This window comes from Taudactylus pleione, unplaced genomic scaffold, assembly GCF_031769625.1.
Source record: "Taudactylus pleione unplaced genomic scaffold, aTauple2 ptg000265l, whole genome shotgun sequence".
NCBI lineage: Eukaryota > Metazoa > Chordata > Amphibia > Anura > Myobatrachidae > Taudactylus > Taudactylus pleione.
In genome coordinates this window covers 8,394,371-8,422,045 of record NW_028284667.1, presented here as the reverse complement: position 1 = coordinate 8,422,045, position 27,675 = coordinate 8,394,371, and the positions used below count along the sequence as shown (strand labels likewise).

Here is a 27,675-nt window from a genome sequence, read left to right as displayed (position 1 = left end):
CCTATGTAACCCTTCTGAGAATTGGTGAGAGACTGGCTGAGATTGCAGCATGTGATTGGCTCTCCTGTTCACTCTCCAGCCCCCTTCTACTGTTAGGACCTGTGTTTGTTGTGGACTCGGGGTGGAAACAGGAGCAGACACCAGTACTGATTTAAACGGAAAGGTGGGTTGTTTAATGTGACTGTTGGTAGACATGAACAATTATATACTTAAGTCCAGTAATGACAGAGTAATATGTGACTGAAGAAGACTGAGGTGGATGGGAGTAAACAAATGTCCAGATCAGTGACTGATGAATCAGGTGAGTCTAATTAGGCTGTGGAAGTGAAGTAAATATCCAAGTATGCTGGACTCTAACTGAGAGGGAAATCCAGTAATAATCGCTGAAGGGTAATCCAGAAATGCTGTGGTATTGGCTGAAGGGTAATCCAAAAATGCTGTGGTATTGGCTGCGCAGAAATGGGTTAACTGAAAAGACAGGTTCAGGCAGAAGTGGGTCTGGTGGAAGGTGCAGGGCGGTTCCAGCAGGAGATTGGGAGCAGGCTGAGATGGTTCAGTGTAGAAACAAGATAGTTGCAGAGAGCTAGGTAACTGGAGGCGGAGTAGGGATAGGGTTAACTACTCACTCAGGTCTTTAGGCAGGGAGAGGGTTAATGGAAGGTGCAGGGTGGTTCCAGCAGGGGACTGGGTGCAGGCAGAGCAATGCAGGCTGCTTGGAAGCTGGGATCCAGTAGGAGCACAAGTAACAGCCAGGTACTGGAGCAAAGCCACTCTTTCTCACAGCATATGCTGTGCAACACATTGCACTGGCAACTATGGGAAGCTCTGGACTCCCTTAAGTACCCAGTGCAGAATCGTGATAGGTCAGGAAGAGCATGTGACATGCCAGGACTGGAGCAGCTAAGTCACATGACCAGAGGCAAGATGGCGGCGCCCATACTATAATGGAATGGAAACACCACCAGGCCTACCCCGGCTAAAATTACACAGTGCCCACAGAACACCTCGCACAGCCAATGCCTGCCGCCAGGCACCAGCTCCTCCACCGGAAGGTCCACGCCACAGCGCCCTCACAGGTAATACCTGTCGTCCCCTATGCCAGGAAACCCTGGTCGTGACACCTACTACACTGCCATTTCAAAGCAGAGCAAACTGAATTTGGTGGTTCAAACTAGTGAAGCCCCAAAAAACTGCTACATGTTGCAGCCTCTAGTACTTGGCTAGGGGGTGGGGAAGCCGCTACACTACCACCTTTCTAATGTAAATCATTAACATAAAGTGTGCACTTTAAAGATAATTGGGGATAATTACCATTATTCTACAATTCATCTAACAAAATCAACAAAAATGTTTGGTTTATGTAAAGTCTGAGTGAGTATGGAGCCAAGGGTCATCCAGATAGTGATAACACATCTACAATGTAGTTGTAGTCAATACCTGATATACCTACACAGCGCTATAAGGTCTAAATTTGAATCTATGCAGTTGCAGAAGGTATAGATGAAAAGTCATTTTTGTGTATTTCCATCAAAGTCCTTATAAATATAAATCTCTCATTCTATACAACCACTTCAACTGATCACCAATTTAAATAACTAAATACTAAACTGCTTGCCAACTACGTACATGCGTATTTTTTTTTAGAATTTTGAAGCTAAGATTTGGGCTATTTCACAATATGGGATTTTTAAACATTTTGCAATTTTAATGATTACAAAGTAAAAGCAATCATGGGAAATAGTGGTTAAGGTCAGAGTCTAACAAGAATCTACACTAACTAACAACATACTACCACAGTTTTATTATAGGTTGCTTGTGTTGAATATGATGTTGTTCACCCAGCAGCCTACAGATAGATTACTCATTGTATGCATCAATACCCATTATGTATGCAGCTTTTGTTAATAAAAGCTTGTCTATGTATAAAACAACTAACATCAAGTGGGGGTGATTCAATTGTTTTTCTTATCACGGGAATTAATGGGCACCAAATTTTGTAATTCTATTGTTTTGGGTGCCCATTAATTATGTCGCTCTTCGCGGGTAATTAGACCGGGTTTAGCAGAAAAAATGGCTAAACCTGTCTAAAGTCCAGGTTAGGGTGCCAAAACTAGGATTTATTGCACATTCCTGTTCCTGGGACGAGCATAAATGCCGGCACCTGTTTGCGCTCTAACGAAGCAAAAGTGTAATTGCCCTGTTGGGCATGTGGCACTACCAGGGGCGTATCTATAATGGGTGCAGGGTGCCCGCACTGCACACCCTGCACCCATGTTATGTAATTCTTACCTCTCCCAGCGCTGCTTAAACACCAGAAAATGGCCGTCGCAGGCATGTTTCCGGCATTTTGCGCATGTGCTGTGAGTAAATTGCTGGTAAAATGGTGTCCGCACCATTTCCCCCAGCGATCTGTGCATGCGCAATAGACTACGGGCACACTCTAGTGCCCAGTCTATTGATTCTGCGGTGGCTGGCCGGCCAGCCGCGTCAGTTGGTGAGAGGAGGGGGCCCGTGACGGGGGATGCACACGGGCCCCCTCCTCTCTAAAGATGCCCCTGGGCGCTACCAACCGCCGGAGAAAACTATTTTATTGCCCCCACTGATTTACCTATGATAGAAGTGCATACTGTACAATGTCTTGGTATTCTGACTAAAAGCACTACATTTGGTATTAGCTAAAAATTAAATGAAAGGAGTTGCATTAGTGATTACTACAATATAAAGTAAAATATATTATAATTGGATTAAACAGTATAAAATATAATCAAAATACATCTGTTCCCGGGCAAGGCACTTTTTTCCTCTGACTACTAGTCACAATAACTTCAGGCATTGTCATTAATGACTACCACTCCTTAAACTTATTACAAAGCAGTTATGCGCTGCAACTTGTGGCAACAAGATATATTTCTTTTTAGCAAGTAGTAAAACTAATGAAAGTTGTAACTAGATTAGCTGCTGTGGCTAACAATATATTATTTAATTTAACACCACATTATTAAATATACATTCTTGTGGGATAGTCTAGAAATATTACTTTAATAATCTCTACTTCTAACAGTGCACATTTATTCTCTAGTGCAGGTCGATGTGTTTTACCAGAAAAAGTGGTATGAGTAAAAATGTCATAGTTGTGGTAATAAGCAGCAATGTTGTATCCTGACTGCATCCCTACTGTCGCACATAGCAAATGGGATTAGAACCAGTGGCGTAACTACTGCTCCTGCAGCCCGCGTGGTGGATTGGAGGCGCCGGGTGGCGTGGTGGCGCCAAGGACAGTTACTCTGCCACTGCAACTGGGAGCGCGCTGAGGAACCTGAGCAGCAGCGTTTGCTGGATCAATTTAGATTCAGTCAGTGTGGCAGCAGGAGAGACAGCCCGGATGATAGCTGCGTGGAGTCAGGTAAGTACGGGGGGGGAGAGGTTTGGGAGGGGCAGGACTACAGGGGGCACTACTTGAAGGAGCACAACTACAGGGGGCACTACTTGAAGGAGCACAACTGCAGGGGGCACAACTACAGGGGCAAACTGCATATGGGCACAGCTACGGGGGGCACTGCATATGGGCACAACTACAGGGGGCCCTGCATAATGGGCACTACTATAGGGGGCATTGCATATGGGGCACCATTACAGGGGGCATTGCATAAGGGGCACTAGTACAGGGGCACTGCATATGGGGCACAACTACAGGGGGCACTGTATATGGGGCACTAACTTGATACACGCAGTTTACAGGTTATAAACTATGTTCCAAATAATTTGGATCTACACGGACATAGAAACTGTGCAACCTGTCTTGAGCTGAGGTGACAGACTGGCAGAAGCAGAGAGGAGGGTTGGTGAAGTAGATCTGTCAGGATGTGATGTAATGGGCATTACTGTTTGGCATAATGTGTATTTGGCATTACTGTGTGCACAATGTGCTATAAGGGGTATTACTGTGTGGCATAATGTGTTGTATGTGGCATTACGGTGTGGCATAATTTGTTATAAGGGCATTACTGTATGTCCTGTATTATACGTGGCATTATTGTGTTGCATGTGTAAGGGGCATTGCTGTGTGCCATAATGTTGTAAGGGGCATTATGGTGTGGCATAATGTGTTAAAGGGGCATTCCGGTGTGGCATACTGTGTTATAAGTGGCATTACTTAGTGTGTCATAATGTGTAAGTCTCATTACTGTAACCACACACCTTAGACGTTGTCTTTGGGTGTTAGATTTTTTTTTTTGGGGGGGGGGGGGGGCCTTAACTTTTTTGGCATGGGGAGCAAAGTTTAGATTAGAACTCTATTGTGGTCAGAGTAATGAGAGCTAGTATCTGCTTGCTCAAGGTTTAGTCAGATCTATGATTTAAAAGTTTAGTGAAGATACATGCAGTATAGTAGTCATCTCATTTACATATGATAACTGGGCTTTACAGAAGATAACGAAGTACTGCAGAGTGAGCAGCTCCCAGAGAAACTCGGTCACATGACGCCTCCCTGCTGACACACCACAAATGTCAACAGCAGTCACGTGTGCGGTGCCCGTCCCATTGGCTTATTCCCCTGTCACTCCCGCTGTAGAGCCCGCCCACTAACAGAGACGTGACTGGGCGCCGACATCCGCCATATTGTTTCCTCTGTAGTTGCTGCGGCATATACAGGAGCTGCTGGGGTTAGAAAGGTACCGGCGGCGGTTCACGGGAGGGGGGTGGCAGTTGCGTTAGCCCGGTAGATGTGCAGCGCCGGCTATGTGTGTACTAAAGTGATGCATGGACAGGTTTCTGATGCCTATGTGTGATCTGCGGGACGTGCAGGCTCCAGTGACGCATACTTACATGAACTATGCATATACGGTGTGTGTAGTGTTCCTCTACTACTGTAGAGACCCATGCTTAGTGTATGACTGATGCGCAGGACAGGTTGGCAGTAGTGAGCAACACTAATGGGTGCTGGTGTATGCTGGGAAGGACTCTGCCATGGAGAATTAAAAACTGCTTACTTTGATTTTTTTTTTTGTAGTGCTGGCAGTATACACACCTATGTGTACAGTCCTACAGGAGCCTCTGCACTACAAGACCCCAGGTGTACGATGCTCAGCCTGCAGGTAAGACATGTCCCGCTTACTGCTATGACTCTGTATATTGCGTGACCCTATAATCTGCTTTATATACTGTTAGTCGCCTCATGAGGAAGTAGGTTTTGCAATGTCTGTCCTCAGATGGACCTGAATGTGTCGGATTCTTTAAATAATTTGTTCTAAGAGTTAAGGAGGAAAGTATAATGTATAATAAGTACATAAACTAGACCTTTCTCCCATGTTTATTAGAACTTGTGCACAGGTAATCAAGGAAGAAGATAATGGAACTAACTACAAAGTAGATATTTGCTTTCCATTTTTTTAACTCCAAGTAGAAAAATGAAAACATGATTGTTTCAGATTAAGGGGCCTATGTATCATGGTGTGTGTTTTTTTTTTTTTTTTAATAAAATGATGTAGAAGCTGCAGTTTGCATAATTTTATAAACTGTTGCTCTACGTAATAATAGCACAATGCAGGAGCATTAGCACTGCACATCGCTGTCCCCATTATTCACAATGGGGACTATGCTCTGACCCCTGCTTTTGGAGTTTGGCCCCATTAGTTTACTTAATCTTCAGGTGGTGTTAAAGGTTCTAAACTTATGGAGGCTTACAAGCAGGAGAGAGATCTTGCCATCTCTATCCTGCAGTCGGTAGGCGGAAGCGGACATCGGCATCCCGACAGAGTTAGGACACAGATACCTGTAGGTATCCGAACCCTAACCCTCCCCACACCCTGTGCCTAACCCTCCCCACCAACCCCGCTACTGACCTTCAGGATGCTGGCGCTGGAATCCTCGCGCTCGGGATATTGACCGCATCCCATTCAAAACGATTCTTCTAAATATGCTTTATTAAGAAAGAGATCAACAAGTGAGGCCAACTTACGGGTCGGGTAAGTGATCCCAGCGGTCAGGATGCCGACAGCGGCAGCCCGACAGTCAGAATCCCGGCAGAATTGAAGTATCCTAACCCTCCCCCCTAACCCACCTTTCCCGCAGCCTAACCCTCCCTAACCTTAATGCTCACGGTCGAGATGTCGGGATTCTGACTGCCGGGATACCGACTCCATCACCACCTACTTACATAACAGCATCTCCAACAATCCTGTATATAGATACTAATAAATCGCTGTCGGAGGATATATAACAGGATTGTAAGAGTCACAACTACAACTGTGACCTCCCGGCATGATGTAGCCTAAACCAGAAATTACATAAGATGTAAATAAACAAATATAAAATATATTGTTTGACTGTATGAAAAAGATGTATTACATTGGGGTGGTTTGGTGCATGTGCAAAATGCACAAGCGGTGTCGTCAGAGGCATGGAAAATATATAATACGACATCATGAATTCCATTTTTTTTTAAATTTGTCATTTGCAATAAACTTTCATGTATTTGGTGTGCAGACTGCCAAGATCTATTTATATGGATGGACTTGCTGTTAGGAATTTAATCATGAACAGAATTTTGTGCATTCCCTCTTGAATTGCTATACATCTATAAAGGTATCTTGCCCATTTCTGATAGCTTTATATCATAGTGGACAAGCTTTTCCTTCCCTTTTCTAATTTTAGTGACTCTTGTTAGTACAATGTTGCTTTTGTTTTAATCTTGGTACAACGTGGTGTTAAGCGGCCATTTAGCCATACAACAAATAACATTTGTTCACATTTCCCATATTGATATTCATTTGTAATGTACTGTAGCAAGCCCCACACTGAGCTATGTACACATGTCCTGTGCATTGCTCCTTATGTGGAACCAAAATAACCAAGTAATTCAATACTGATACAATTGGTAAATTCCTTCTTTTTTTTTTTTTTGTTAATAATCTAAATAAAATAATGATATGCTAATTGATTCCAGAATAGACCATCCACAAATCTTTATTGGATTTTCATCCTCCCTACTTATAATTATTTATTCTTTGAAAATAAACTTAAAAAATGCATTGCAATATGATTGTCTTAAAAAAAAAAAAAAGTCTGCTTTGTTTCTTATTCATTTTGTGTTACTATGGAGAAAGCATATTTATTGTCCTTCAGGAACTTGCATTGAAGTAGTCTATTTACAGTGAGTCCTTTCATAGTGATGGAATTCATCTCCTTTGCAGCTCTCTACTTTGTATGGTAGGTGGAAGGTGATCTTTATGTTTGGTACATCTAAACTGGTCACATGCCATAATCCTACTGTTGTGCCTTTATAATTTATAATAAGATAAATTTCCTTCCCATTTTCTGCTTGTGCAGAAAGCACATGACTTACCCATCATTAATTCGTGGCATGATCCATCTCATTATAATTTGCCTCATGACTCTTGTTTGACTAGAGTACATGTAAGAATTACATTAAAACGACTTCCTATGCAACTTTAATTCAATCAAAAGTGCTTTTCTTTTCACCCTGTCCATTGGTGTATTATCACTTTGGATTAAAACCAAGAAACAAAGTGGTTAAGCAAGTTTAAAGTCACTACTAAATATGATGCATTTGCAACTTTCCACATAATTGCTCTTTCATAAGAGAATAATTAATAGTTTGTTTATAATTGCACTTTCATGGTGATTTATTAATAATAGACTTTAATATACGATAGACCTTAAATCCAGACATAAACAATGTATTTTAATTTGTCACCATTGTTGCTATTAAAGTGAAATGGAAATGAGACCAGCCACAATATTGCTACTTTCTTTGCAGAAATGAATTAACATGTCTTTCTGCATGCCCAAAATCTGTGGTTCTCAGCCCTCCCCAACAGGTTTTGTTTTCACAATTTATGTCTGTGGAAGTAGGTGGGATAATTGCTGACCCGGCAAAAATAGATCATCTTACCCGTGCATGATTCAAGAAATCCACAGAACATGATGACCTGTTGGCAATATTTAAGGATTCGAGTTAAGAACACCTGCCCTAAATAGTTCTTTCTAAAGGAGACCTTCATATAAATATGTTTTAATATTAAACTTCCTTGTCCAATGCATGGGACCCCAGCCATTAGGTTCTTGTTCCCTTCAGAACCTGTCTCATAGTTATTCCACAGCCATTGTTAGGAGAATTTTGAAATTCGGTGCTTCCTACAAATAATTATAATAGATCTTTATTTATATAGTACTTTTCTCCCAATAGGAATGCAAGTACTTTACATTATAGCAGAGGGTGAGGTAGCCAAACTGGAGCACCTGGAGGAAACCCATGCAAACGAGTCCAAAAATGTAGACTCCACGCAGATAGGATCTTTGTGAGAATTGAATACATGACCCCGATTTATACAACAGTGCACCAGTAGCTTAACAAGTCAAATTTAAATTACTTGTATTATATTTGTAATGCAAATTTCTTGGTGATTTCATAAAAAATTCAACATATTTCAGCTTTTACCTAAATTGTCCCAGTTAGCAGATGGGTGTTTTACAACAAGCTTCTGTTGTGTGATGCTTGGCTGCACTGTTCTGTCTGTTTTATTACTGATGTTTGTTGTTGCAGTCATATGACATGAGTGGTACTGCACACTTCAATGAGGAGGCAAACAGAGCTTTCATGGTCTTGAAGTTTACATACCGTTTGTCTGCTGATTATTTTCCATAAAGTGATCGTTTCAGTTCTTTAAGAGGCTTTTCCCCATCCTACAACCTTTCTCCTGCAGTCCTATTATTTCCCTACTGTACATCACTAAATAAATACATGCAAAATGTTGCCACATTGTAGTTAAACATGGCTCTGTAAAGCTGGGTACACACCATACGATATATTGCCCCAACACGGATCGGATTGCTATATCGTGCACATAGTATAGTGGGTTCATTGAATCGTCCAGTTGGATATGCTGCATGTTCCCTGGGACGATTCAATGAATAACGCAGTGTAGTTACATGCAGCATGTAACGAATCATTGCACTGCTGTAAGGTCGTTTAAATGATGATGAACTAGGCAAACTGACAAGGGCAGTGTATCTGGAACATTGTTTTTTTTTTTTTTTGTTTTTTTTAGTAAGCATATAGTGGTTTAGCCAGAGGTTCACAAACTCTGTCTTCAAGGCACCCTAACAGTCCAGGCTGTAAGGATATCCATGCTTGACCACAGATGACTTAAATAGTACCTCTGTCAACTTGATTTAACCACAGTGCTCAGCCATGGCTATCTCTAAAACCTGAACTGTTGGGAGTTTCTTGAGGACCGCGTTCGGGAACCTCTGGGTTGTTCTACAGCCACAAGTGAAACAGACAACTTTAATCTTGCTCAATATGATTGTACATGCCCTCCTGCAAGCACATTTACTTCTAAGCAACTGCTCTTTTTTCGCCATGTCTTTATCTTCCAGTATATAGTTGTTTTTCGTCATTTGGGATAACAACACAAAGCTGCTCTTTGGATACACGTGACCAAATTTAGAGATGACAGAGCTGTGTTATGTCCAAGGGCAATTCAAATAAACAATTCTGTCTGATAATGTACATATTTAACCGAAATTAAATGCACAGTAAAAGGCAAAACTATAAAGTATTACATTTAAAGTTATAGGAGGTATTGTTCAAGTCAGTCATCTGAGGATAAACAACCCCTTTAAGTTTAAACAGAAGTGGTAAGCAGTTACTGAGCTTTACTGAAGGGGCCTATACTGTACAACTGTGACTAATTACTGTAATTCCCCATTCTGCAGTGGTCGTGTAATCTGGGATATTTGACATGTTGAATAATCTCGATTCTCTGATCCTGACCTAAAAATGGTCTGAATCGGCAAGTTGGGAATTTTTAACATGTTCCCCCATCTCAACCGATGGATCTCCGATCATCAATGGCCACCGATTAGCGGGTCGGATCAGCAAAATGGGTAATTGGGGTGGTAGGTGTATGGTCCGCATTAGTATTAAAATAAAACTTGTTGGGTCAAGATTTAAAAAGAAAATATAATAGGTTTAGATTTAAACTCCAAATTGCTTCTGTTCAATTGCATTAACCCATTTTGATTGGGTACATTTAAAGGGATGCAGCCACAACGTTGACATTTTAGAAATATTGACCCTCAATGTCGACACGTGAAATCACAACATTCTCAGAATGTTGTATTTAGGGTTAGGCACTAGAGAGGTTTAGGGATAGGGTAAGAATACTTGCTGGAGCCGCTGCTCCATCAAAGGTCTGAGCTGGAACTGCTCCACACTTGACTGCTGGGACCTGGAAGATGGAAATGCCGCTGCAGCCCAGAGCATGTAAGTCACCGCTAGACCACCAGGGGTGGCTTGTCGACATTCTATCATGTTGATATTTTAGCAGTGTTCACAAATGAATGTCGACCTTATGTACCACACCCCATTGAAACACTATAATAATCCTACCTATTTGCTCAAGATTTTGTTACACAATTTAAACTTCAAAAAGCATTATACTAAATTCCCTCCATCCATTAACAGTACTTTGTTGGGGATTAGTCTACTGCACTCCTACATAGCTGGGATTTCTGTTGATCACCTTCATACTGCTCAGGTCAGTTCAGAGCAGGAGAGATGTGACACAGCAGTGTTGGCTATGTGAGTGCCTGTGGTTGGGTACGGGATGCCGTCGCTTGGGACCCCGACGGTCAGAATCCCGACGCTGGCATCGACAGGGTTAGCATACCAACACCTGTCAGTAAGTATCCTAACCCTAAAGCTGAGTACACACTTGTCCAATCTGTGGGAGATCACAACACAGATCAGATAGTCTATACAATCCTATCACAGATCTGCTCGCAGATTCTACATCCAAACCTTGCTTCTTGTCCAATTTTTCAGCAGACCAATCTGAATCTGCTGAAACATTCTGCTGGAAGAGACTGTCACTCACACACAAATTTACTTCATAAGGGGCAATGCTACATGGCACTTTAACATACAGGAAAATGAATTTCTGGCCCCCTAACTAGTCAGCCCATGGGATGAAGCACGGGGATATCCCTGGCCTGTAGGAGCCGAGTTGATAGCAGTTTGTGTAAAATTTTAAATATTATTCTTTAAATGTGGACTACAGGTCCCAGCAGGCCAGCCCCGGCATGCCACCACTTGGAGAACTATAAGTGCTAGTATGCCCAGACATAAAGTGCCCACTGTCACTTGTAGTCCGCCTGTAAAGCTCCTCAACAACATTTTTGAAATTGGAAGCTGCGCCCACCGCTATTATGCCCGCTGACTAACTCTGTGCAGGTAAATATTTAAAGTCCTGCCGCTATACACCCGCCATAGTTTCCACCGCCTCACCCTACACCGATTCCCGTCATGTCCCACAGCAGTGGCAGACAGTTCCAGATCCCGCACCGCCGCTACACTGATAGTGTGCTGGGCTGTTGGGACCGGAGATCGGTCGTCCGCTCTGGTCTTCTCAGCCTACACACTACAATATTGGTCGGGTCTCCTGGTTTTTAATAACCAGGTGACCAGAATCGGGTCTGCGGGTCGGTCGGCAGTGGGTACACACTTGTCCAATGTCGGGCAGACCAGTCAGTGGGGAGTCGAATCTGCCGAGGATTGGACAAGAGTGTACCCAGCTTAACCCTCCTTCCCCGCAGCCTAAACCTAACCCCACTACTTTCCATTCTGAGCGCCGACAGCCGGGATTAAAACTGTCCAGAGTGCCTGCTAATTAGAGCAGGCAGAGGGAATTGCAAGGCAGAGACCACCAGCAAAAACAACTAATATTTTGAAGAAAGTGGCTTTAGCACAATTTTTATTCAGAAAATTATTTTAAGTGTAGAAAAGCAACAATACAAAGTGAATTGCAGAGATGTGTAGCAAATTACTATGGTGAATTGACAAAGCTGATATGAAAGTTAATATCCTGTGTCTTAGCACTTCTATTTTATAACCAAGGAAAGTGAGTCAGCAGCTGCAAGAGGGAAGTGCTTCACTGGGTCACTGTCTAGGGCTGATGCAGTGAGGACCTGTAGCATCAGGAAAATAAATACGCCTTAATGGAGTGCATTGTTTTTTCCCCAGAAAGAAGTGGCATAGTTAAGATTTCTACCTGAATATTTTCTACCTTGACAAATTTGAAGAAAAATAAAGTTATGAAATACTACTTTTGGTTACTAATCTTATAGGGACAGAGACTGGTCAGTAGGCATCATCTCTTCCCTTACCACCTCTGCATTTATCTCTATATTCCTGTTCAATGACCTTGACAAGTTTTGTGTTCCAGGCACATAAAGGTGATTAAGTGCAAAGATAAGTTACTGTCAGAGCAGTTGGCACCTGACTGGTCAGAGGTTGCATGCCATTTAGATGTTTCCTTGATTCTGCTCTTTCAAATGCTTTTGAATTTGTCTGTGTTCCTTTGGTCCTTCAGCCATTCCATGATTCATATGTGTGTGGTGTTAAGCAGCAGTATTGTAGTCTATATTACTGGGAAGGGACCATCACCTTTATGCTACATGGGGCAAGTTTGGCTAGTACTCCTTCAATCCACTTTAACATAGAGTTGTTTCTAAATCATGTCTGTCATTTTTTATTTTTTTTAGTTGCTGAGCGATGCTGAAAATTGAGACAAGAAGGTATGAATGTAAAGTTGATAACTTTTTGATAAATGTTGTCTTATTTATAGGCCTCTCAAAGTTTTAAAGACCTAAAATCTTACAGGAGCACATGGAGTCTTCATTCCCACAGTTCGCAAACAGAAAATAGGTATAATAGAGACATCACAGTTTACATGGTCATTGTTATACAGGAAGCAAATACATTTTAAACTACAATTTGAAAGCTAGTTGAATTTTCTGGTCTGTATTTGTAAGCAGAACAATTACTGTATTTTATACACAATACCTCCATTTTAAATTCTAGTATTTAAAATCTCTTCATTTCCTGGGTCGCTAGCCATTATGTCCAGTGTTGGGGGAGGGGCTTCAGTCGCTGACAGTAGGGAACAATATCTGTCCTTTGTGTCATGTGCCTCCCCCATTGTCTCTCTCATCTCTGTCCCCCCAGTCTCTCATCTGTCAAATGCCCACCCCCTGTGATTGGATGGGAGTTGGCTCCTGGCGCTTACAAGTGGCTAAGGCTGGGTACACACGTAAAGATTTTCTGTCCAACTAGTTGTTTGGTTGGAATGAAAATCTGGTAGCGTATGGGAGTAACTGATGATCAGCAATTTGCTCCTAAATACCAGAAAACAGATGAAAATGGTCGTCAGACAAATTTGTTAAATGTTTGATCTAAACAATTTGTTCAAACAGTTTTTGTCCATTTTCCGGCATTTTGGAGCAAATTGCTGATTGTCATTTGCTTTCATACCTTACCAGATTTTCATTCCAACCAGTCAACTAGTTGGATGGTTGGACAGAAAATCTTTACGTGTGTATGCATGTCTGGCTCCTTACATCTGTACAGTGCTGGGGGAGAAGAGGGGCTGTGTGAGTCAGGCAGCCAGTGAGAGCTGTGAGAACTAATTACACAGTACACAGTATCTACAATTCGTTCATGTACAATTGGTTTTAAAGCAATTAAATATTTCCATGTATGATTTTTGTGCTAACATTTATGTTCTGTGTCCCATCAGACTGCTTTTATATTCTAAGCTATATACAGAAATAAATTTGAGTTTGGTTGCTCTTGACATCACCTTTTTGTATTAGTTACACACAGAACAGAATTTAAACATGTTTTCTATGTGTTATCTATGTTGGGTCTCTGTGCTGAACAGGGGCTTGTTCACATGTTGCATGCCTTTTGAATGCTCTTTTTTTCCACGTATATTGACTACTAGACCAGTAGCATGCAGGATCATTCATGCTTCGCCCTAAATTGTCTGGAGCAGTACCGACTCCGGAAGCAACAGATTTGTTTGTAAACGTTATTGCTGAGTTGGTGCTGCTATATTGCATTCTGTGGTTTCTATTTTGGTAGCTAATCAGCAGTAGGATCAATGACACTTATAATAGGGAGTGTAAACAATAAGGAGCGTTTTAGCAATTGTTTTTTTCTTTTTTAAAGTCCCATATGCCCCCACTTAATTGCCAGATTTATTTCCTTTTGACTGGATACAAATATAGACCATTACTGGTATTACAGTATATCACTAAACCTGTGCTGTTTTTGCAGTAGAAATCATCTGGAATGCTGACAGCTACAGTAAATCATTATTGGCTAATTACTTAAAATCGTGTATTTTGCTCTGTTTCATGCAATTCACTCTCATATCCGTTCTTATAATAAGTCTAGTGCCTGGGTTCATTTTTTTTCCTGCTGTGCACTGATGTCTATACGTATTAAACTTCCTGGTTGTCGAAAGAATTCTGTCATGAATCACTGCTGTTGTATTATAGCAATGCTTAGTCAAATGTTACGAGGTAAATGTCTTTAGCCATATAACTATTTTTAAGTTAACCTCTTTTTACTTATTTTAGTGTTCAAAAATATGCCTAGGGATATTACTCCAACATTCCTAGTGGTAATAGATCTAGAGTTGCATATGTCACCATATACGTATTGTATCCCTCTTTAAACACCGAAACAGAGCAGACCGCATGGTCGCATGGGATGCAGCTATGTCATAGAAAGCCCTGCTGACTACGATCTCATCCTATGCAACCATGCCAGTTAAGTGGTTAAAATGTCCACTTATATTTTCAAAATTCAGTGATCTATAAAGGCACAAGACAGGACATAAGAGATCCAGGTGTAGTCCTGTTTAATCAGCTGTTTCCTAACCAGATGATCAGTTGGTGCCCAGCTAAATTACTGTATAGAAACCTGAAGCATTTGATTGACTTAGTTATTTTATATAATGTATTTTTTTTTTTTTTTTTTTTCAGAACGAGAAGTTGAATTTGTTAGTATTACAATGGCAGCCAAGTCTTCCTTGCTAAAAGTGATCCTTTTGGGAGATGGAGGTGTGGGGAAGAGTTCTCTCATGAACAGATATGTTACCAACAAGTTTGACACCCAGTTATTTCACACAATAGGAGTTGAGTTTCTGAACAAGGAGTTGGAAGTGGATAACCATTCAGTAACCATGCAGATCTGGGATACTGCAGGTCAGGAACGCTTCAGGAGTCTGAGGACCCCTTTCTATAGGGGATCTGACTGTTGTCTTCTTACATTTAGTGTGGATGACTCTCAGAGCTTTCAAAACTTAAACAACTGGAAGAAAGAATTTATCTACTATGCAGATGTCAAAGACCCAGATAGTTTCCCATTTGTTGTTTTGGGAAACAAAATTGACATCGGTGATCGTCAAGTATCACTGGAAGAAGCTCAGGCTTGGTGCAGAGACAATGGGAATCATCCCTATTTTGAGACCAGTGCCAAGGATGCCACTAATGTAGCAGCAGCATTTGAAGAGGCTGTCAGGAGAGTTTTGGCTATTGAAGAAAGATCGGACCAGCTGATCCACAATGATACTGTCAATCTACATAGAAAACCGAAGTCTAGTTCAGCTTGCTGTTGACTTTTTAGACTTTTCCCAGTAATCAACCTCTAGCACCCATCGTGCAAGATGGACCCTTCCGCCTTGTAGAGCCCAGACAATAAATAACAGACCAGGCTGTTTCACTCAAGATGTTCATTGGTGTAGGATTATTTAATGCAAATAAAAAAAATCCTTAGACCTCACAATGGTATCCCCTGTGGTGCCAGGATATTATTTCCTCTACAAACTGCAAAGTTTTTACTACAAGTGATGTGCTTATTAATATAACTAACATATATGTACTATGCCATGAACAATGAGTAACAGTTCATAACATTACACTTTACAGGCCACATGTCACTGTTTTATGTATAAAATAATTCCTTTCCATCATTCAGTAGTGGCCGTATTAGTTGTCACTAGTAGTGAAGGCTGTCCAACATCAGATTGCACTTACCACCATCGCCTTCTGCAGCTGTCAGTATTCTAGCCCTGTAGCCTCACTGTCCGCTAAGTGCTAATGACATACTGAGCATTTGGGTGACACTTTGTTGTTGAAGCACTGAAAGTTTTTCTCTTTGCAGTAGATCACAGGTTCTCAAACTCTGTCCTCAGGACCCCAAACAGGACATGTTTTCCATGTCTCCTCACAGAATCACAAATGAAATAATTAGTTCCACCCATGGATCTTTTAAAATGTCAGTGAGCAATGAATACACCTGTGCACCTGCTGGGTGACCTGCAAAACCTGAGCTGTGTGGGGTCCTGAGGACCGAGTTGGAGAACCACTGCAGTAGATTATGAAAATATACTGCTGTATGCCTTATCTCTTAGTGTGAAAGCACTAGGATCTTGTTTGATGCTCAGCTGAACATATGATGAAATGCTATCAGAGTTGTGTTCATTTAACGGATTCATAGATATCAGATTTTGCTGTTCTAATATGCTTCTGTTAATCTGCCACTTCATTATCCATGCTTTCAACTGTTTTTACATGAAGGAAGGAAGAACACAAGTGTGTTCTCTGCTGTATACAGAAGCAGTACATATCAGCTCAGGGCGGCACATCTCTGACATTGAGGGGAATACAGCATTAAAGTGAATCACTGTTCTGTCTGTTAAAGAGACCTTTGATCATCAACATGTGATCAATTGGCGATAGCCAAAATAAATAATAGTCTGCCGTTTACTGCCTTGGTGAGTTGTTCAGCCTGGCTGAGCCACCTTCAGGCAAATAGAAGCTAATCTGATAAAATGCATGGCTTTCAAATAATGCAATTGTTTTTGCCAATGGGTCACCCTTCACAATAGATATCTTTCCCAGTACTGGGTACATAATTATTTGCTTAACATCCCACTAATTTTCCTATTGCAGCTATATAGGCTGAATAATTGTGAGCTGTATTTTGGCATCAGTGTATTCATCCAAATTTACGTACTGCAGCAGAAGGACAGGTGAGAATATTTGGAGCAGATCATTTTGGACTTGTTCAAATAGGTTATGATCAGTAAATGTAAGGAAGTGTGAACAAATTTTTCATAGTCACCTCCTATTTAATTGTTTACATCAAATTTTTAGTTTGTCGAAGGCGTTTCTTTGACCTTTAATCATGTAATGCAGAATGTTTACAACCTTCTGACAATTCTGCATAGTTGTATTTAGAGGCAGACTTTCATTACATTAACGTTCTGTTGATTTTACTAATCCAGTAATATTGGCCATAATAAAAACTAGTGAGCACAATTATTGTGATGTTTAATGAATTGCTAATTAGGTTGTCGGAACATTGTGTTTTGAAAGCCTGGGTCTGTGTTATTAGATTGGTACTCCTGCAACCTGCATTTTTATATCAGATTGTCACAAGCACTAAACCATACTTTTTTTAAACTTGAAAGTCCAATTGCATCTTACTCACTTCTGGGAAATCATGTAATAAAAACAGCTATGCTATAGTAAAATGATTAATTCAATCTATTTTGTTTTTCAAATTTTAAATAACTAAGACTTAAGGTGCGTATCCATTTGCCTATTAAAATTAGCGATTGAACGATAACGACATCGTTCTCGTTCAATAGCTTATTAATCGTTCATAAATCGTCCAGTAAAATGTCACAAACGACCAGCAACGCGTGCTCCCGCTGGTCGTTTTCGGCATCGCTCATCGCCCGAACATGACTGTCAACCTGACGATATTGTTACGTTGACCCATGTCCAGGGAAGAGGGAGGGTGCCTGCACTGAATGACATATCGTTCAGTGTGGGCACTGCACAGTTCAATGAACGACTGAATGAAAACGATATCGTTATCGTGCAGTCATTCATTGTCGCCAAGTGGATATGTGGCATAACTTTAAAAAATATACAAAAACTTGACGTGTGTTAGCACTACTTGGGAATATATTTTTTTCTTTTAATTACTAATTAAATATAGAAGGGTATCTGAATATATTTTGATATCTACATTCCATTCCTGGTTTACAAATGTATCCTTTGGGAAAACGTGTAATTTAAAAAATAAATGAACATTTTTACAGGTACTCTCATTAGCAGACTTTTACTTTTCTAATAAATTATTTTTAGTTCTTAATTGTAAATTGTTGCCCAGTAAATCTGCATATTTGAAAATAGAAAGTCTGCAACAGCTTAGTATGCTCATTTGTTTTTGTTCTGTACGTTTGAGAATAAATTCTGGATAAAAGGTTTTCTCGCTCTGTATGATATCATTTCTGTTCAGCTTTGCTGCTGGTAATTATACAGTAAATGGGATGCTAACAATAAAGCACTAGTAACTGAGACCTGGTGTGATCTGTATGTGTTCCTCACACTGATATTCTGCATTACATATGTACACCTGGGATGGGGAACCTCAGGGCCGGGGGCCATATAAGCCCCGCGGAATAATTTTTGGTCTGGCCCTCTGAGATTTTTTCAGCTAGCCTCATCTAGAATGGCACACTGCAGCCAGAATCTATGCAGCAGTGCCGCCTGGAGCGTCATTAGGACGCTTCAGACAGTCACACCGCTGCCCTTACAGCTCCCCGGAGCATCCTCAGGATGCTCCAGGCATTGCGGTAATCACCGGCGATTGTGGCCCCGCCTCCATGTGCTGGCACACGGAGGGGCTTGGCGTGCACCGGCCCAGCAAATGTTCTATATCAAAATGGCCCTTGGCAGAAAAAAAGGTTCCCCACCCGTTGTACACTGGCACTTTCCTGTCTACAGGGTAACTCCAAGTTTTATTACATAACCAACATTTGTGAAGTAGTTGTACTTTTGATCTAGAAATATAGCTAGAATTCTGCTGCCTATATTAGCAATTCATTAATAATGTTTGTGGAAAGTGTTGATCAAAGACTGATAAATCTGTTAACATTTATTTAATATAATGGTGGGAGATGAGTTACAGCATATATCTACTTGCTGTGTGTTACAGCAGATTGTTACACTTTGCATTATTTAACTAAACCAGCTAGTTTCCGTAAAGGTTGATGTTACAGGAGGGAGGGAGATTTTCGCAGCAGTACAGCAACCAGGATAAAATGGTCTTCACTATTTCACAGATTTTTTTTCATGCTAGATTGCAGAAGGCAGCAGGAAATGCTCTAGGTAACCTTTAAACAATTCCCCAAGTGCTGTTGCTTTTAATGTCTGAGTTATTGGCTATCAAAAGCTACTGTCCAGCACCACCAGAGTACATGACTAAATAAAGCCCTGTACGCACAGGTGTTGAAAAATAGAGCTCTTAAAAGTGCAAGCCAGAACCTTGTTTTTTAACAGCACAAAGCAGGTTCTAAAAACCTCTCTGTAACAAAGTTTACCAAGTACTGAGCATTACAACTTGCGCACAATAGAAACAGCCTGCTAAATCTTGTTTAACTATAAAAAATACAATCCTAAATACAGTATGTGTTGAATATCTGTCAATGCACAGTATTGAAAAGTGTGAAGTGCTTATTTTAAAGATTGAATATGGGGGAGATGGGTTATAGTGGCATGGATTGTGCCGCTATTGCTCTTCCTGCTTCACCTCTTTCCTGAGGCGAAGCAGTACAATGATATGTATTAACATCTTGTCTGCCGGAGTGGGGGAGTAAAGACTCTCCCCTTTGGCGATCCCTGCAAGAACTCTCAACGCATCAGCCTGCTGCTGATGCGCTGTCTCCCACCTTCCGGTCTGCTTCAGTGGGCATGAGCAAGATTGTGCAAGCATCGCAAGATCTCCCGTGCACCACCCAGGGCCCAGCAGCTGCTGCAGCCAGGGACAGTGCTGTCTGCTTTGGTGGGGCAATGACAGCTGTCTGAACGGTCAGTTCCACTGACCTTCATACATTGGCTGGCACATTGGATGGGAATGCATCGCACCCTTGTCATTCAGCATCCAACCCCACATTAATACATGGAGGAAATGCTGTATCGGCGCAACCACTAAACCCCATAATGTCTTGTCATACATCTCCCACATGGTTTATCTAGGGCAGTGGCCCTCAAACTCTGTCCTTAGGACCCCAAACAGTCCATGTTTTCCAGATCACCTAGCAGGCGCACAGGTGTATTCACTACTCACTGATACATTAAAAGATCCACAGGTGGAGCTGCTTATTTCACTTGTGATTGTGAGTAGACCTGGAAAACAAACTGTTTGGGGTCCTGAGGACAGAATTTGAGAACCTGTGATCTAGGGGATGTAGTAAAATGTTGACATGTCGGCAGTTATGATCTTGGGATTGTTAAAATGTCGACAGGCAACCTCACTTCTCAGAATTTCCAATGGTGAAATGTGGATGGAGGGATATGCACTAAAGGGTGGCTTAGAGGTAGGGATAGATGAGAATTAATTACTAGAATGCCAGAGGAACAAAGCTCTGACCCGTAAGTTGGTCACATGACACTCGGTAGCCACTGCGACCATCAAGAGAAGGTTAGTCATGCCTGGGCCACAAGGGTTGATAGAATGTCAACATATCACTGTCTACATGGTCAATGTCAACATTATGACCATATCGTCATAATGACTTGCCATATCATAACACACTGCTATCTAGTGTATCCTCCGTGTTAGATTAGACCTAACTTTAGGGCATATTTAAATGAATTTGCTGTAATATGAAATTCTTACAATTTTTTTAATGGTAAACTTTGTTTGAAACTGCACCATTTTTATAGATTCTCTGCATTACTTATGTGGGTGTAGTCTGCTTATTTAATTAATTTAATTAACTATACATGCTACATGGAGCATGCCTAGTTTGTAAATAAACTATTTCAAAGTTTTGAAGTTGAAGCAGGCAAAAATCAGGCATCTATTCACCATGAGGGGAGAGCTTGGGGGAAGCCCAGCATCTCTAAGTGTGGTGAATTGGGAGTGTGGCACAATGAATATATATATATATATAATATACTAGCTGATGTATCCTGTTTCACCCAGGTTGACCTTTAGATATTTAATTTCCTTCATACTATCTTAACTTGTATGATTAGTTTATTTTTTGCCTCTGGTGTAAAGGAGTGTGCTAGTACCAAGATGAAGGAAATTTAAGTTTTATTTTTTTTCAGTCTTTAGCAGTGGTCAGTTTAGAGGTGGGGCTACAGCACAGTCCAATGTTCAAATAGGGGAGCTACCCCAACTGCTGCCAAACATCACTGGTAGTTGGTGTGGCTCCCCTATTTGAATATTGGACTGCGCTGCAGTCCCACCTTTTAAAGTTGACACTCTGCCCAGACAATGAGCTTACAGTCCACAGCACTTTGGTCATGGTGCTTTATCATCCAATCACCTTGGAGGAAACATTTTTACCCCTTTTTAACCCGGTAGGAGTCAAATAAAATAAATAAAATAAATAAAAAAATAAATCCTTGCTTAGTGGGTGCTTTACATAATGGAAGGAATATACTCGCCAAATTACATGTCTTTAGGTCCAGGGTTTCGGCAGGGCATTGACTCAGGACATTTGTGTGTGTATATGTATATACACTGCTCAAAAAAATACAGGGAACACTTAAACAACACGATGTAACTCCAAGTCATTCACACTTCTGTGAAATCAAACTGTCCACTTAGGAAGCAACATTGATTGACAATCAATTTCACATGCTGTTGTGCAAATGGAATAGACAACAGGTGGAAATTATAGGCAATTAGCAAGACACCCCCAATAAAGGAGTGGTTCTGCAGGTGGTGACCACTTCCCAGTTCCTATGCTTTTTGGCTGATGTTTTGGTCACTTTTGAATGCTGGCGGTGCTTTCACTCTAGTGGTAGCATGAGACGGAGTCTACAACCCACACAAGTGGCTCAGGTAGTGCAACTCATCCAGGATGGCACATCAATGGGAGCTGTGGCAAGAACCTTTGCTGTGTCTGTCAGCGTAGTGTCCAGAGCATGGAGGCGCTACCAAGAGACAGGCCAGTACATCAGGAGACATGGAGGAGGCTGTAGGAGGGCAACAACCCAGCAGCAGGACCGCTACCTCAGCCTTTGTGGAAGGAGGAACAGGAGGAGCACTGCAAGAGCCCTGCAAAATTACCTCCAGCAGGCCACAAATGTGCATGTGTCTGCTCAAACAGTAAGAAACAGACTCCATGAGGGTGGTATGAGGGCCCGACGTCCACAGGTGGTGGTTGTGCTTACAGCCCAACACCGTTCAGGACGTTTGGCATTTGCCACAGAACACCAAGATTGGCAAATTCACCACTGGTGCCCTGTCCTCTTCACAGATGAAAGCAGGTTCACACTGAAAACATGTGACAGAGGAGACGTCAAGGAGAACCTTCTGCTGCCTGCAACATCATCCAGCATGACCGGTTTGGCAATGGGTCAGTGATGGTGTGGGGTGGCATTTCTTTGGGGGGCCGCACAGCCCTCCATTTGCTCGCTAGATGTAGCCTGACTGCCATTATGTACTGAGATGAGATCCTCAGACCCCTTGTGAGACCATATGCTGATGCCGTTGGCCCTGGGTTCCTCCTAATGCAAGACAATGCTAGACCTCATGTGGCTCGAGTGTGTTAGCAGTTCCTGCAAGACGAAGGCATTGATGCTATGGACTGGCCCGCCCGTTCCCCAGACCTGAATCCAATTGAGCACATCTGGGTCGTCATGTCTCACTCCATCCACCAACGCCACATTGCACCACAGACTGTCCAGGAGTTGGCAGATGCTTTAGTCCAGGTCTGGGAGGAGATCCCTCAGGAGTCCATCCTTCACCTCATCAGGAGCATGCCCAGGCGTTGTAGGGAGGTCATACAGGCACGTGGAGGCCACACACTACTGAGCATCAGTTTGACTTGTTTTAAGGACATTACATCAAAGTTGGAGCAGCCTGTAGTGTGTTTTTCCACTTTAATTTTGAGTGTGGCTCCAAAACCAGACCTCCATGGGTTAATAAATTTGATTTCCAGTCATAATTTTTGTGTAATTTTGGTGTCAGCACATTCCACTATGTAAAGAACAAAGTATCTAATAAGAATATTTCATTCATTCAGATCTAGGATGTGTTATTTTAGTCTTCCATTTATTTTTTTGAGCAGTGTATATTATTTATTATATAAAGAGATATTTCTGAAGGGAGAGATCATATATAGATGCACACTGTTTTTGGGTATGAATTAGGAAAAAAAATATTTTGCTCTGTCCTTACAGGTAACATTAAATTAAAACATACATTAATTATTTTAACTTTTCAGGTCATCTCAGCTCTTCAGAAGAGGTCAGTGAAGCATTTGCTGAGCTCCAATAAGTAGCAGTAGAGATCCTGGAATGATACCTGGACTGAGGCTTGAACAGGTGGAAGGTCTGTGTGTTGCTCCATAGCTGTGCTGGTGATGCAGGCTCCCCTTTGCTGCAGCACTCCACTTAGGTGGGGAGAGGTTAGGGGCGTGACCCGGATGGCTGCTCACTATCTGAAACAGGGTTGATCCACCCTTGGCTCTGTCCTCCTTCAGATGGCTACCCGATTTGAACTTGCATGGCAGACTTGGCATAAGGGTGTATTTGTTGGGGGACCAGGGCACATACCTCCTGTGCCACCCCTCCCCCCCTTAATTCGGTTCTGCCCTTTTTTTTTTACATTTTCTTATATGACACCATAAGGGGTCCTCAGCGCCTAACAAAGTATATATACAGAAACGCATGACCAAAACAATGAAAAAAGTGACGTACAGAACATGGACAAGGTTTATAAACATTGCTGCATCAGAAGTTGTAATACCCAAATAAACAGCAGGGGGCAGAACACAAGAAGTTGGTGCCTTTGTGGACAGTGGGGAGGGAAACGGGCTCTGCTCCTCAGAGCGAACGGGTATTCAATATGGGAGCGAAAAGTCCGTGCTGGACTTTTCGCTCCATATCAGAGATTTTCCAGGGATAAAGTACCGGGGGCGCGCCCACTTTATCCCCGTATTCAATATAAAAGCTATGAAAACGGGAACCTGCGAAGTGGGATCTGCGAAAAAAAGCTTAAATTTTCCTGGAATAAATTTTAGGACCCCCCTAAAGCTGCAAAAACAAATATGGGTACCCCCGTTTTAGCCTGCAAATGAAAGTCGGGGATTTAAATAGCGGCTGCAGGTGTTTTTTTCCCGACATTGAAGAAGTGTTGCAGAAGAGCACTTAGGTTTTTTTAAAGTGGTCCCATCAAATTTGGGGTACATGAAAATGGGTACTAGCATATTTTTAAGTCCCTAAAGTCTTTATTTAAACATTCTGCAAATATGCACCTGCCGCTAATAGCCTATTCTAGAAAACACCTGCCGCATACTTGCAGAATAGTCCTGAACCTATTTCCCTATTTTTAAACACTTTTTTCCCATTTTTTTTTTTTTTTCACCCCAAATTTTAAATAATTTTTTTGGGGTGTCCCTATTTTTTAAAAAACTTTTTTTGATACAGTTTATTTTAAAATGACATTCCAAGGGATGCAGGCTATTTTTTTTAAGCCTACACCCCTAAACCCCAATTCTACACTTTTTTTCGCCACCTATTCAGTGGTGAAAAGTTATCCCCGTTTTTTTTTCAAAAACTTTTCGAACCTGCGAAACGTCTTTGAAATTGAATACGGTGTAAAACCAAAACCAGTGAAAATGACGTCATCGGTGTGAAATTATCGCAAAAACTGACTTTTCGCTCCATATTGAATACCCCTATAAATAGGAATTTATAGGATAGTTAAATACACTACTGCCGACTCAGGACAGGCAACTTTAGAAATTGAAATTGTAAATTACTGATTAGAATAACTGAGGTTTCGATGGTATAATTTTGGTAGTTTTACAGTAGAGGGATTAAACTGAAAGCAGACAGAAAGAAATGAGTACTAAAGAAATGTGTTTTAGACACTGAACAAAGTCTGAAGAAAATATTATCAAGCAATAACCCTCAGGATGAGTAATAGGATCAACTGACTGGGAGAGGCCTAGGGAGGAGCGTTGGAAATAGAAGCTTGGAGGGACAAGGAGAGTTTGATAATGTTTCTCTTAAAAGTCAATAAAAAGTCCTAAGAATTATGCCAGAGGAGGACAGAAAAGCTATTTGGGAAACATTCTGCCATTTGAAATAAAGCAACAGGGTTTTGGAGAAAAAACAAAACACTAAGTTAAACTGGGTACACACCTAACAGATATATCTGCAGATGATACACACTGAACAACCGTCATCTGTCCAGGGTCTTGCTGCCCTCCCCGCAGCCTCTGCTACAAGTGTACAGGCGGTCATCTGGCCGCCTGTACACACAGCACGATGCCCCATTATATACGCAGATATATTGGGCATCGGCTGTGCAGCACTGCCGACACGATATGTCTGAACGACATCGCTCACAGACAAATCGCTGAAACACACTGGCCGACGCACACAAGATATATTGGCCGATCAATTGATCGGCCAATATATCTGCCAGTGTATATCCAGCACTACTTTATCCAGGGCAACAAATTGTGAGCTGCAGTTTGTACACATTGCTGATTATTTCTGGTTGTCTTCAAATGTCCACTATTGCTGTGCTGTATTCTAGAACTGTGATTTCTCTACTTTCTAAGTAAATAACCAAAAGTCACAAATGCACCTGCTCCCCCTTAAACTATCAGGGGTATTCAATATGAAACGAAAACTTCGCCGTCTATGTGTGTCGAAGTTTTCGCCGCACTCAGAGCTTTTGCCGGGGAAAAAGTATCGCGCGCGCCCCCGATTATACCTGTATTCAAAGTGAAATCGATAAAAACGGCACCCGGCGAATGTGAAATCAGCGAAAACTTCGCTGATTTTTGGGGAAATCACCCTAACCCCCAAAAAGATGCTCTGGGGGATCACTCTGGATACCCCCGATTAGCCCTGCTTAAGGTTTTTGGGGTCTTTAAATGGGCTCAATAGCTGCTATTATGCGGATTTGGGAAGGTGTTGAAGAATAGTATTTAGAAAAAAAATTTTGCTGAAAATAAGTAGTCCCAGCAAACTTGGGGTACTTGAAAATGGGGGTGAGCATATTTAAAAGTTGCTAAAGTGAAGTTTTAAAAAATGTGAAAACTCCACCTTCCGCAAACACCTGCAATGAAAAAAAACACCTGGGGCACACTTGGGGACCCCCCTAGATTGTAGTTCACTAGTTTTTAACTTTGTACCCCGCAATATTTTTTTTTTCGCCCCCAAAATTAAAGTGTTTTTTTTGGGATCCTCTGAGGTATTTTTTTCAAAATTTTTGCCACAGTTTACCTTTGTGGGACTGTCTGAAGGTTGCAGGGTGGTTTCCGAAATGTTGCAACCCCAATTCTGCACTTTTTTCGCCACCCATTCCTTGGTGATACTTTTTCGCAGGGTTGAATGCAATGTACTTTTCAAATTGAATACGGTGTAAAAGTAAAAGCGGCGAAAATGACGTCATCCGAGCGAAAAACCTTGCAGAAACAGCGTTTTTGCTCCATATTGAATACCCCTAAATCTGTTAAAAGATTCGGGGCCTATTTATTAAGCCCAAAACTGGTCAATACACCAGAAATAGTTTTCAGAGGGGACTATTTAACAATGGGGTAACGTAGCAGATTATATGATCCTTTCCCCCTATTAAATATTGCAAAAGCAATCCTCATCACTTTCTACATGGGTTGAGTAAAGGCTAAATTTACAAAGCTTGGAAAATCTTAACTTTTTGAAACTTGGCCCCACTAACTAGATAGCTCTGAACACGGAATCAAAGTGATCACTTTACTATCTAGCTGTCTCCTGCACGTGCTCTTATCAGAGGCCGTATCACATTTCAAATAGGCACAATGTGTGGCAATGAGGAATAATAACTTTCTGGGTTTTACCACAAAATTTGTTAAATATACCCCAGTGAGGCTGGGGAGGGATGGAACAGTGTTGATTTAAGCGGGAGTACCAAAAATCTTGTTTTTTCCTTCATACAATCTGGGGGACACTGCTTCCATGGGGATGTTCCAAAGTTACACCTAGGGGAGGGTACGCTCGACTTTGCCGAGACAGGCCAAAAGAGATACATATACATAATTTGAGAAGGAACAACAAGAAAGGTGATAGAGCAGAGGTTCCCAAACGCAGACCTCAAAGCTGCCCATCAGTTCAGTTTTTAGAGATAGCCATGGTTGAGCACAGGTGGTTAAATAAAATTGACTGAGGTACTAATTAAGTCACCTGGGCTCAACCATGGATAGCTCTAAAACCTGAACTGTTGGGGAGTCTTGAGGACCGCGTTTGGGAATCTCTGGGCTAGAGAAATGGGGAAACAAATAAGATACAAACATGTGAGCGAAGTAAGAGTCAGGGGAGGGATGTGCTGTGAAGGGTGTAAGACAGATGGTACCATGTGAGCTGGACTTGGAATAGACGTGGGTCTATGATCATTTCCTTTATTGGCCCTCTACCATAATGTGTACCATACAGACGCATTTAAGTGGTGAGATGAGGGCCAGCAATGGGAGGCGGGGCTGCACATATGCACAGCAACATACATGTGTTGACTGTGTGGAATTTAACAGTAGAATGGACGCTGGCTAGTGCAGTTAATGTGCACGGTCCCTGCGGATGACAGCGCTAATGCTCTTATAGGTGGTGTGTGGCAGACTGTTTTTTTTTTTTTTTTCAAGCTTTTTCCAGAAAGTCACTTGTTTGCGTCTCTATACGGCAGTGCATGTGCGGCAGCTCCTCAGACAGAGCACTGATCGGCAGAGCTCTGGGTTTTCGGCATACAGATGGCCCAGGGGGAGCTGCTGTGCATGC

General features: G+C 41.7%; 1 protein-coding gene across 5 annotated transcripts; it reads left to right on the top strand.

The window, feature by feature from the left end:
- Positions 1–813: 813 nt before the first annotated feature.
- Positions 814–18,242, top strand: RAB9A (RAB9A, member RAS oncogene family). Of its 5 annotated transcripts, none has more exons than XR_015880123.1 (5): positions 814–1,076; positions 3,188–3,403; positions 5,009–5,093; positions 12,651–12,730; positions 14,857–14,875. XR_015880123.1 is itself a non-coding variant. In XM_088481166.1 (5 exons), the coding sequence occupies exon 5, from the start codon at positions 14,886–14,888 to the stop codon at positions 15,489–15,491; it is 606 nt and encodes a 201-aa protein (XP_088337292.1). In that variant the 5' UTR covers positions 904–1,076; positions 3,188–3,403; positions 5,009–5,093; positions 12,568–12,600; positions 14,857–14,885; the 3' UTR covers positions 15,492–18,242. The 5 variants fall into 5 exon arrangements, 4 of the variants coding, with proteins under 4 accessions (XP_088337292.1, XP_088337294.1, XP_088337291.1 ...); XM_088481166.1 differs by lacking the exon at positions 12,651–12,730 and adding an exon at positions 12,568–12,600 and having other exon boundaries at positions 904–1,076; positions 14,857–18,242; XM_088481168.1 differs by lacking the exons at positions 814–1,076; positions 3,188–3,403 and adding an exon at positions 4,580–4,670 and having other exon boundaries at positions 14,857–18,242.
- The last annotated feature ends 9,433 nt before the right edge of the window (positions 18,243–27,675 follow it).